Source organism: Sesamum indicum, linkage group LG1 (genome assembly GCF_000512975.1).
Source record: "Sesamum indicum cultivar Zhongzhi No. 13 linkage group LG1, S_indicum_v1.0, whole genome shotgun sequence".
Classification (NCBI taxonomy): domain Eukaryota; kingdom Viridiplantae; phylum Streptophyta; class Magnoliopsida; order Lamiales; family Pedaliaceae; genus Sesamum; species Sesamum indicum.
In genome coordinates this window covers 12,463,117-12,474,560 of record NC_026145.1, presented here as the reverse complement: position 1 = coordinate 12,474,560, position 11,444 = coordinate 12,463,117, and the positions used below count along the sequence as shown (strand labels likewise).

At 35.4% G+C, this 11,444-nt stretch overlaps 2 protein-coding genes across 2 annotated transcripts in view; one reads left to right on the top strand and one right to left on the bottom strand.

Moving 5' to 3' along the window:
- LOC105164952 overlaps window positions 1-4,626 on the top strand; it is a gene marked incomplete in the record, with an annotated part of 5,089 nt that extends 463 nt beyond the window's left edge. The window contains 5 exon segments of the mRNA XM_011083806.2: window positions 1-131; window positions 2,630-2,680; window positions 2,864-2,926; window positions 3,023-3,091; window positions 3,920-4,626. Coding sequence (XP_011082108.1) covers window positions 1-131; window positions 2,630-2,680; window positions 2,864-2,926; window positions 3,023-3,091; window positions 3,920-4,198 — 593 coding nt within the window.
- On the bottom strand, window positions 7,364-10,291 carry LOC105164944 (acetylornithine aminotransferase, chloroplastic/mitochondrial). The gene is made up of 3 exons (XM_011083794.2): window positions 9,682-10,291; window positions 9,065-9,499; window positions 7,364-8,160 (listed from the first exon to the last, which is right to left on the bottom strand). The coding sequence occupies exons 1-3, from the start codon at window positions 10,087-10,089 to the stop codon at window positions 7,621-7,623; spliced, it is 1,383 nt and encodes a 460-aa protein (XP_011082096.1). The 5' UTR covers window positions 10,090-10,291; the 3' UTR covers window positions 7,364-7,620.

The window sequence follows — 11,444 nt, the reverse complement described above, 5'->3', positions numbered from 1 at the left end:
CGCCGCTGTCGTGGAGCGGTGCCCCCTCCCTCGGCGGCGGCTCCGGTGGATCTGGTGGAGCCGCCGGCGGGGGTTCCGAAGAGTCTAGTCGGCCTCCTATCCAGAAGCTCTCCGACGCAACAAGATCTAAGGTTTGTGCACGTACCACATCTTCGACCAAACTTAGCATAACACGCAATCTATACGTATACGTACTTCGTGTTTCCAATTTTCCGATGGCCGGCGGCGCGGAGGGGGGGTCAGCATCGGGGTTACTGTTAGTATATTATCCTAGGGGTGTGTCTTTTCCTTTTTATCTTTCTTCACTAGAGCCTCGTGTCAGTTGTCATTCGGTGGTATATGTGAATTGACTTTAATACCCCTGTGGAATTTGGATATTTCCTGCCACGCGTGTGGGAGAAGTCAGATTCAGCCATTCCAGGCGTTTGTTTGCTTTCTCCTCCTCGTCACCTGTCACCGTTTTTTCAGTTTCCTACAAGCTGACAATAATGCCCTCCCCTTCCGCGTGCTTCCCCATCCAATCCCCGGGCGGTTCAGTCAATTCCCCGATCTGCCCCGGCGCTGGCTTCTTGACCGAACTGCCCTTCCGCTTTCCACCTAATTACCCTTTCAATCCTTTCTCTATCTCGTCCTTGAAGGGATAGAAAGGGAAAAAATGGGCGACTTCGATTCAACGAGTAAAGTCAGACGCCCAACCCCAACCCCATTATTATGCTTCTTGTCGTCGCACCTTAACTAAGCCATTAAAGTGCTCAAAATACCCCTCCGCACCCAAGGGCAGAGTCGTCAATTCACCAATTGTTGAAATGCCCAAGAAACTACACCCCAGATAAAGAAAGTCCATCCTTCGAGTCAGCAAATACTTGCTTAAATCCAAGTTTGTAAAAACGCCTTCCAAGTCAAACTTCCACCCCAAGTGTCATCATTTTCAGCTAGAGGGGTATTTCCGTCACTTGGGGGGGGGGGTGGGGGTGACCCCCTGGTGAAGCGGTGGCGTGTTTTCGTGGCAAATAGGTGTGCCTTCAGTTTGGTGCGAGCGTTGTTAGTGGTTGTGCACTTTTACATAAAAGCTCTCTTTTTGTAGTAAAAATTTAAAATTTGGTATAATATGGGGGGACAATCGGGTGCGGGCGGGATCATATTGGCCCTGCCTACAGACTCAGCTGTATCCAGTTATGTCTCCACACTTACTTGTCTTTATCCATCCAACCATTTTATGCCATTTGTCCACTGCACAAAGCGAACATTCCGAGGCACCCGCACCAACTGTACGACGTAGTCTCTTCTTTTTTCTTTACAATCTTGTGATCACCTAATACACCACACGCACACACACACACTGGTGGGGGGTGGGTGAAATTTTTTGTAAGTATAGACTGTATCTATGAATTATTGCTACTAAGGACAAAAAATCAGTTAGCAGATACAAGAATGTGAAAGCTTTGTTACAACCATTTATTTTTTTCTTTCTTATGGTGTAAATTTTCTATCTTGTTAGCAGTCAAAAGTTGGGAAATTACTTTCTCGATTTTTAATCTGGTTAAAGATGGTGACCTGGCAGTTATTTCATCCATGACAAAGCGGCAAGAGGGCTAGTTTTTTTTTTTCCTTTCTTGAATTTTATTTGTTTGGGAATTATCCACCTTTTTGTTGGGTCCAAGTAAGATGGAACTTTGTTTAAATTTAAGTACGCAACGCAGCTGCAGGGGTGCAGAAAAATACCAAATCTTGAATTGCGATATCTTAGTTCACGAGTCCAGTTCAATCTAATTATATCACGAGTATATTATATTTATTATGTAATTCATGTACAGTAACTAGGCAGATCTACTATCAACACTTGTTATGTGATTAATGGAGACTGGCATGAATTTTTGGTGTAGGCCGTAGGGTCTGGCAAAGAATCCGTCTAGAAAGTGTGATTTGGTGTAAAATCTCCAAGTTGTAAGCTTATAATGCATTGCCAAATCAACATCTTCAACCAACTTATTGAGTTCCTTAAAGTATACTCCTCCAGTTTCTTCTATTTCCTTTCTTTGGCTATAATTCTCTACAAATGACTATATATCCAATGGCCCTAATTAAATGAAGGGAAGACGAGTTAGTTATCGGGTGCTCAAAACCATAGCCATCTCTACTGAAAAAATCAGCGTAAAGTTTCTTGAACGTGGCAAACATTTCGTGACCATTTATGGGACCATTGATTATTTTAGTTATTTAATTGTTTTCTCGTTTATTCATGAAGAGTGTTGTTATTGGTAACTGGTAATTGTCTTTCTTTTGTGCTCTACTAGGACCACTAGGTATGGCTTTTTAGGTGATCTACTTATTATCTTGTTTTGATGCATAAATGTTATGGAAGCCAATAGACTTTCGTACCAAAACTGCCCTTGTCGTGTCTAAAATTTTGTGAACAATTATTTCTTTTTAAAGTGATGAAAATTGGTTGCTTGGTTTTGCTTCATTGCTTTTCATATTCAAATTATTTATATTCCATTGCATAGAAGTGATTGGACTACTTCAGGGTAGGGCATAATTACAGTTCATAACCATGTTGATTATCTTAATGCAATTATCAACACACTTCATCTTTGCACTGATTGTGTAATGTTCTGATTCTCTGTTACAGGTTAATGGCGATAGTGAAAAGACCGCCTCTAAGAGATCAAGAAAGAAGAAGGTGAATACATACTAGGTTTATTGAGCTTTATAAGGGAATATATTGTTCAAAATCTTTTGATGTTTTACTTAGCTCTATTACTTGTAGATGTATCTAGAAAAATGGTAAAACAGAGGATGACGTAAAAAATTTTAGCTGATATATCCAAGAGTCTAATAAGTATACATTTTTCCTTGTTTCCAGACCTTAGCAGAACTGAAGGACGAGGAGACTTCACTGCTAAGGGAAAGAAGAGAGTTGAAAAGGGTATTCTACTTCTTTCTATGGCTATGTGATAGTTCAAGTAAATGTTGCTGGTATTCGTTCTAAATGCTTATGCGCCCCCCACTCTTTACCCCTCAGGAAATGGCTGCCTTACGTGTGAATTTGGAGAAACAAAGGGCTGCAAATGAAAACTTGAAGAGAATGAAGGTGTGATTTGCTTGATCTGTCGTCCCTTTTTCTATAATTTATTGATTTCTTTCTGGTTGAACCTCACCTTTGTCAACCTCTCAATGACCTCATGTTTCATGGAAAAAAGGAGTTAAATGGTCTTGTCGCTAATATTATCACATCCTGCAACTATTTGATTGTGGAGAATGCTTGTATCTTGCTCTTGATTAGGTCTAGTTGTAAACCACTGCTGCTAAGTATTGCAAATTATCTTTGAATTTCACTTAGTGAAAGCTTGTAGACCATTAAGCAAACATGGCTGAGCTTATAAATGCACCAAAATCTTGTAAATAGTCAGAACGATCTCGAGACGACCAATGCATTGGACGGATGATGTTTGTGTTTGTGGACAGATGCAAACTCCTATAGCCCTCTTTCAGGAAGGTACTATTTGATTGGGTCCTTATTTCTTCATATAAGGCTACCTTAGCTCAAACACTTTAAGGATGTGTCATATACCATAGTGGACCTAGAAACTATATACATCTATAAACTGAAGTGTACACCCACATGAATGTCTTCTTGGACTAAAAGTCGGCTGTGTGTTAGGATTGTTCACCTGAATTTGTTATATTCTGAGAAGAGCTGGGCTTTGGATTGCTCCTTGTTTTTTCTACATCTCTTCCATTATTTGGTTCGTGAACTCCTCTTTGTCTCTAAAGATTTACCTTGAACCAGTTTCTGTTGTGTTATGTAGTCAGAGGGCACTTTAGGACATAAGTCCGAAAGAATAGTTTTGGTTTGTGTTTTAGTTTTCCTTGCATATGTTCTATTATTACAAAAAAATGATATTTATCTTCTGGACAGATTGAATTGCAACCAATCCCGGATCGAGAAATACCATCCACAACTGAGGCATCAATGTCCGATCAACTTCAACAAAAGACAACACCTTGTCATCCTATTCCTCCGATCTTGCCACCTCTTGTATCAGAAAATAACGTCAAACTAGAACCCTCGTCATCAAATGGCTGTCCTGAACCGAGCACAGATGCTGCATCCGACTCTAAGTTCGTGCTTCCTGATCTAAACATTCCATTCGGTGAGGATGCTCCCTGTTCTGATGTAACTTGTGGAGTCAGCTAGAGCTAGACGACCAAGCATGAACCAGTGAGGCCCTGTTCTCCACCTAAGCCGGAACAAACATAACAGATGACACCTATACGAAATAAGGCTAACCTTGGTTTAGGATCAAATGTACTGTAACTATATGACAGAACCAATTTACCTAACACACATGGACGGATAAACAATGAAGTGTCTTGTAGTAGTGAAGGTACTGCTGGTAGTTAGGGTATATTCTTTTTGTTTACTTGATGAATGGAAGTGCTGAGAGTTAGTTTAGATATTCTAACTCATCTGATGCAGCCACATTCTTTTCTATTCTTCTCACTGTTATACTTGTTTCTACAGTCCTGTCTTTGTCCCTTTCGGGAAATATCTAGAGATGCAACATGTAAACGATGTTATTGTAAGAATTAGATACACATATGGAATTAATCACTTTTGTTGTCTCTACTAGAAAATTCAGAAGTAAGAAGGATGGATATGGCAAGAATCTCTTAGAAAGAGTGCCCTTCTTTTCCATATGTTGATCATGTGTTTGATTGTGGAGAAATCTTTCTCATGTAAGAACACACATTATTTTGAAGAAAATGATATAATATCAAGTACATGGTGTAGATCACTTCTAATTGTGGAGGACAACTGATTTCAAAGTGTTACTAAGTAAAATCCCAAAAATAGAGCCATACACACATTAGGCTAACTATGTTTTTAAAATTATTGTTATGGTATTTATTCTTACATAGAAAAATAAAAGTTAGGTGAGAAAAGTTTAAAATGGGATTTTGTCTACAATAACAGAGATTGGATTAGATGGGGTGGGATTATAGTTATCTCAACATCTTCACTTTCCACAACTTGTTTGGCTGCTTCTTCTTCTTCTTCTTCTTCTTCCCCATCACGCAGTCGCATTTTCTGCCTCTCCAATTTCTCTTCTTCATGCAAATGCAATCCCTTCCTTGTCAAAAAATGCTCTTATGTTATATTCTGTATTTAATATTTTCAAAAATTAAGAAAACTAAATTTTGTTAGACTTTGAGTGATATTTAGTTATTCTTTTGGACTTTAAGTTCTGAGTGTAATATTTTATCTTATTTTTAACATTCTTAAGTTCATGCTACGTATAGTGCTTTTAATATTGATCTCTACACTTTCGTAAAACATAAGTTATTTGGGAAGTTATTCATATACGTACATTTCTCTTCATTTTTTATAGATAGAAGAGGACGAGATTTTAAATTTCCTATAATTTCAAAAGTTTAAAATTTAAAAACACTGTGTATCGTACATAATGTAAGAGAGGAAGATAATATTCATTACTCGAGTATATAAAATTAATTATCTAAGATAATAACATGATGATATCATTTTATATCAACATTTGGAAAAGAATTCAAAAGACTTATCCTGTATATAAAATAATATTTAGTAATTGGCTTAAAATACTTTTTTTTTTAAAAATTTTATTATGCAATCAATTAAAAAAAGTAAGAGAAATCAAAACATTTAAGAATATATTATATTTTTCATTCATCCATGAGTGTCCTTGAATGAAAACTAAAAAATTATATTTACTTTTGATTGCTTTTTTCTTGAATGCTACTTGAAAATTTTTCCTTAATAACTAGTTTTTTGTTAATATTTTTAAGACATATCCATTATACAGACCAGTCTGTATATATACCTTCTTTATTAAATTATTATTTATACACGCATAAAAAAATACATTGAGAAAATCAATTAGAAATTATTAATTCTGACGAATATATGTAGTTCAATTACATAAAACTATTGCGTAAGGCATCATTTCTACATCAAAATTCATAATTTAATGCTGTAAATTTATACATAACGACTGGAATATAATTTCTATAGCTTTTTTTTGCTACAAACTTGATTATATTATAGCAGTAGACATAAAAGACGAAGGATTGCTGGAAAGACATCTATTCTATTTCAACTTTTTAAAGTATAAATAAAAAACACAAACAGACACACAAGCAATTAAAAGGGCTTATTAGGAGGGATTCATTTAATAGCAGACATGTGAATGAACTTGCTACCAAGGGACTTTATGTCATTCATTATATTTTGCTACCCAACAAATTTGGTAAAACACAAAGTATTTCTACCAAATATCCAATTCTTCCACCACATAAACGCACTTTAAATTCCTTTAAAACAAATGCACTTTATAATATCTTCTATTTCAATATACATTTTTTTTTTTTTTGTATTTTATACTATAAAGGCACATCAGTTGTATACGATTTGTGCTGGACAAAATATATAGTCAACGGGACATTTTTGTATATTTGGCCTACATTTGTAACTTGAAATATCAAATAAAAAATAAAATTAAAACAAAAAATTGGAATTGAAATAAAAGAATTGAACTAAGCATCAACAATGTCCTTCAACATTCAAAATAATTTATAACAAGGAGAATTTTATGGACCTACGTAGTTTAAATTTAAAATTATGGAACATATTATAAATGGAAGTAATTTCAAATAGTTACATTTAAATTATGGCAGCATAATGTTCATCAAGCATTTTAAATTAAAATTACCTTTTATAGCTATAGGTGCCTTTAAGTGAATGTTAATCTATAAAAAGAAAAAGTGTAGTTTCCTTGTTTGAAGCTTTCGTGACAAACACTTTAAATTACCCGGTATGCTATTCTACATGGATTTATAAATTTGGTGACCCAATGAAACATCAAAGGCATGTGGCAAGTTTATTCTGCATCCACATCCACAGTAGAGGATGTTCCATTTCTTTATTACTTTCTGAACCAATGTTTGAGAGACATGTAGCAAGTTCTTATTATGTTCATAAGAATTTAAAATTTTCATTATTCATATAATATAATTACCTTATATTCAGCATATAAAAATACAACAAACTTGTTTTCCTGCCTAAAAAAAGAATTAATTTGATAATTGAATTAATTCAAGGGACTAAAGTGAAATAATAAATTTAAATTTACTATATTACCCTACAAAAAATCAAAACTTGACGATGTTTTCGCCGGAAAATGATCATACGGACTAAATTAATACAAAAACTAAAATTTAGAAATATTCAAATCAAGAAATGAGCTTATGAGATTGAAATAATTTTAAATGCAAACGCAAGAACCAATTATTAATAATTACCCTTAAATAAATTTGAAAAATACGATAATCAAATTGTCACAAGTGGAATTTACCCATAAGAATAGCATCTATCTCTCACCATCATACTGAGGTTATTAAAGATATCACAGCGTACTCAAGAAAATCTGATGTGAGCTAACAAAATACATGGTGCTATATAAACATACGAACACTTCATTAGTTCTATAGAAGAAAATCTACATGGGTATTACATTTATCACTCAAAACTCCCACATTTAATCAGGACAAAGTTCGCGAAATCCTAAATGCTGGCAGTGGCGACTAATTCTTGGTACCCTGATCAAGTACTGGAAAACAATTAATCAATATCTCAGCAGCTTGGTCCAATTCCTGCTTTGAGATGATCAATGGGGGTACAATGCGAACGACGTTTCCTTTCCCGGCAGTCAGAACGAGAAGCCCAGATTTTTGGCATGCATCAACCAATGGTGAGGCTGCTGCATCGAGCTCTATACCAATGATGAGCCCAAACCCTCGTATTTCTTTCACGTGAGAGTTTCCACCTAACTTTTCGACTAATAAATCTTTGAAATACTGACCTTTGTCTGACACACTGGCCAAAAAGCTTGGGTTTGATATTTTATCCAGTACAGCAATTCCAGCACTGCAAACAAGAGGGTTACCTGCAAAGGTGCTGCCGTGATCTCCAAAATTGATGGCAGAAGCAACTCTTTCGGTGACCAATACAGCACCAATGGGAAGACCTCCAGCAAGAGGCTTTGCAAGAGTCATTATATCTGGGTATACACCAAAAGCTTCATGAGCCCAGAGATAACCAGTTCGACCCAAGCCACATTGTACCTGGGTTGCCACCAATAACGCTGTTAGGTGTTATTACCCAAAAGACACTCAATGAGAGAACATTGGCAAAAGATAAGCATAGCTGCAACCAAACAAGATTGTAATTGTTTAAAGCACCGACGATAATTACAGTAGGATCCCTACCTTTTCTTTTGTCAAAGTTTTGATTAACAAAAAATTTCATAGACCAGAATGAAAGCATATTTTGCTATGCACGCTATGGTTGTGGAATATTTTAAAGCTGGCTATTCCAGCATATGACCTTACAACTATTGCTGTGCTAACATTAGCAAGAGGAGGCAAGCAGGCCAACTTTGAACGAAAAATAGGTTGCTTCCTATAGTAAATGAGTCGAAAGATTTTTTCCAACAGAAGGAACAAATATTTACTCCAAGTTACAAAGGACAAAAGCATTCACAATTTTGAATGAGAAGACTCTAATAACTTGATCATACATTCACTATTCAAATGTACAGCTTTTTCCTCACAACTTGCTCTTTAATTATTACTGGAGATTTTTGGGTAAGATACATTATACTGAAATTGACTACCCATTCATCAGCTTTTCGCAGGAACTTATCACCTGCATGATCGTTGACGTTTGAACATAAGACACATTGGAATGGAACTCATCAATGAGTTATGTCAGGTTTTGCTCATTAATTTACCATGCGCAAGTATATTTCCATTTTCCACAGCAAACTTTCCCCTGACATAAATCTCAGAATGCATTTTCTATCACACATAAAACATGGATGGTGATGATAAATTGTCTACCTTGTGATCCGAATAATCAACCAAGTATAGTTGCTCTTTTTCTAAAAGCATACCAGGGGTCTTTCTTCCATTCCATATAGTATTAAACTCTGAAAATAACATCACAACTCTATAAATTAAATATTACCTCATCAAATACAAGAAGGCAGCCGGCATTATCACATGCAGTGCGCAAAGATTGCAAAAATTCCTTTGTTGCACCGTATATACCACCTTCACCTTGAATTGGTTCCACAAAAACTGCAGCAACCTTTCCACTCCGAATCAATTCTACTGCTGCTTGAGTATTACCATATTCTAAGAAAGTGACGCCAGACATAACAGGTTCAAATGGTGATCTGTACTGCTCTTTGCTCGTCAATGCAAGAGCACCCATTGTTCTACCGTGAAAGCAATTCGTGAAGGCAATAAACTCTACAGGAGGGTCCTTCAAATCAGGATGCGAGAATCTTTGGAACTTTCTTGAAAACTTAATTGCAGCTTCATTAGCCTCAGTTCCAGAGTTGCAAAAGAACACACGATCAGCAAATGAGCTGACAACCAGCCGTTTTGCAAGCTCGACCTGCATTGAACAATAAAAGCAAACCCATCAAGCATTCGATATTAGCCAGCAAATTCACTAATTCCTCTTCTAAAAAATCTACCACAAGGAGAAATGCACTTAAACCCAATCAAAACACAAACTTTTTCCAGTGGAAGAGCAGAACCCATTTCCTCAAAACCAAAATTAGAAACAATCTTCACCTGAGGAACAGTGTAGTAGATATTGCTGACATGCGCTAGGACTTCAGATTGTTCCGTGACGGCGCGCACCCAATCAGGGTCCCCATGTCCGAGGGCATTCACGGCAATACCAGAAGTCAAGTCCAAATACTCTCGCCCTTCAACATCGTACAATTTACACCCTTTTCCACTCGCCAACACCACCGGCGACCTCGCATACGTCCCCACTATAAATTCCTTATCGTCGGCAATTACTTCCGAGCTTCTCTTCTCGTGAAGCAACGGATTTTGACTGGAATCAGGTGCGCGCACGTCCACGTTGAGGCAGGCGACAGGCGCGATGGACAGAATCCTGGGTTTGAGCGTCAGAGAACGGTGGAGGGCGGGTGAGATTGAATTGTTGATAGAAAGAAGCGCTGACCAGCTCATATTCTTGGTAAAACGTTTGACGATTTTGTCGCCGTTTAAGATAACCGAATTCAAGGAGGAGGAGGCGGCGCCGCCGTGCGAGTGGAGGGAGGAGGATTGGGACGGGGCTGGATCAAGCTTAGGGTTAGGGCTTTAGGATAGTGAGTAGAGGAAACCATAGTGATACCACACCGTGGTTTCAGCCATTAAACTCATATGGTATTACTACACAAATCATACAAAACAAATGGGTAATTATATTTCCCATTCGAATTCTGATTTTTTATATTTTAGTATTTTAATTTTTTTTATATCAACTTATTATTTTAATTTTAAAAATTTTTGTATCTTGCTATTTATAATTATTTTTTTACTAATTTTTTGTCAAAAAATATTATATACAGTACACATTTGATATTTAATAATTATGTGATCCGATATTTTCATATATACATTGCATATTATTTTTTCAACAGAAAAATCAATAAATAAATGATCATATATAGTAAAATACAAATTTTACAAAGTTGAGATAGTAAGTTAACATGAAAAAAAATTCAAATATCAAATTATAAAAATAAATGTAATTCGAATGACAAATATAATTTACCCTAAAATAAATCAAAAGAAATACGTGAGAGGAAAGATTGGTGAAATAATTTGGGAGTGAAAAAAATAAATTATAATTGTGTATTTAATTTAATATTAAATTAATATTGTATTCAATATTCTTTTATTAAAAGGTAAATTTCAATAATCAAAACATCAGTATGATAAAAGGTTTTCTTATAATAATATTGACATATATGTATATATATAGTTTTTTAGGGGTTATTAAATTCCTTTTTGGTAATTATTTAGGGGTTATTTGATTTATATTTTGATAATTATTTAAAAATTAAATATGTTTTAATAAAAACAACAATTATATTCCGGTCCCTATATTATTTGAAAATAACAAAACATTCCTTTGTGAACTTTTATTTTTATTAATTTACCCCTGTATTTTTTTTTTGGCAAAGAAGTAAAATGCTTCCCTCACTCATGAGTGGTGTAATTCACGCCCTCATTCTCTCTCTCTCTCTTTGTATTTTTTTTACAATTATTGAATTTTATCTAACAAAAAATTATTAATTCATATTACATTCATAATAATATATGGTCCATATAAAATTTTACGTTAATAAACGATTGATTTTTATCTTTGAAAATCAACATTCCAAATTCAATTTACATATATAATTTATTTATAAAAATTTTAAATATATTTTTGAAAATATTTGTTGGATATATAATTATGATATATAAATATATATATATAGGCTCCCCTCCCCGCAATTGGGCGCGCCTCTTGCCGGCGCCCCTTCCCCTCCCCC

What these genes read in the sequence shown, in the direction of transcription:
- LOC105164944 (XM_011083794.2), bottom strand. Translation starts at nt 10,089, where the DNA reads ATGAGCTGGTCAGCGCTTCTTTCTATCAACAATTCAATCTCACCCGCC. An exon ending in TCTACTACACTGTTCCTCAG is followed by an intron (nt 9,500 to 9,681) that starts GTGAAGATTGTT and finishes TGTTCAATGCAG; the next exon opens with GTCGAGCTTGCAAAACGGCT. An exon ending in GCCTTCTTGTATTTGATGAG is followed by an intron (nt 8,161 to 9,064) that starts GTAATATTTAAT and finishes GTGGCAACCCAG; the next exon opens with GTACAATGTGGCTTGGGTCG.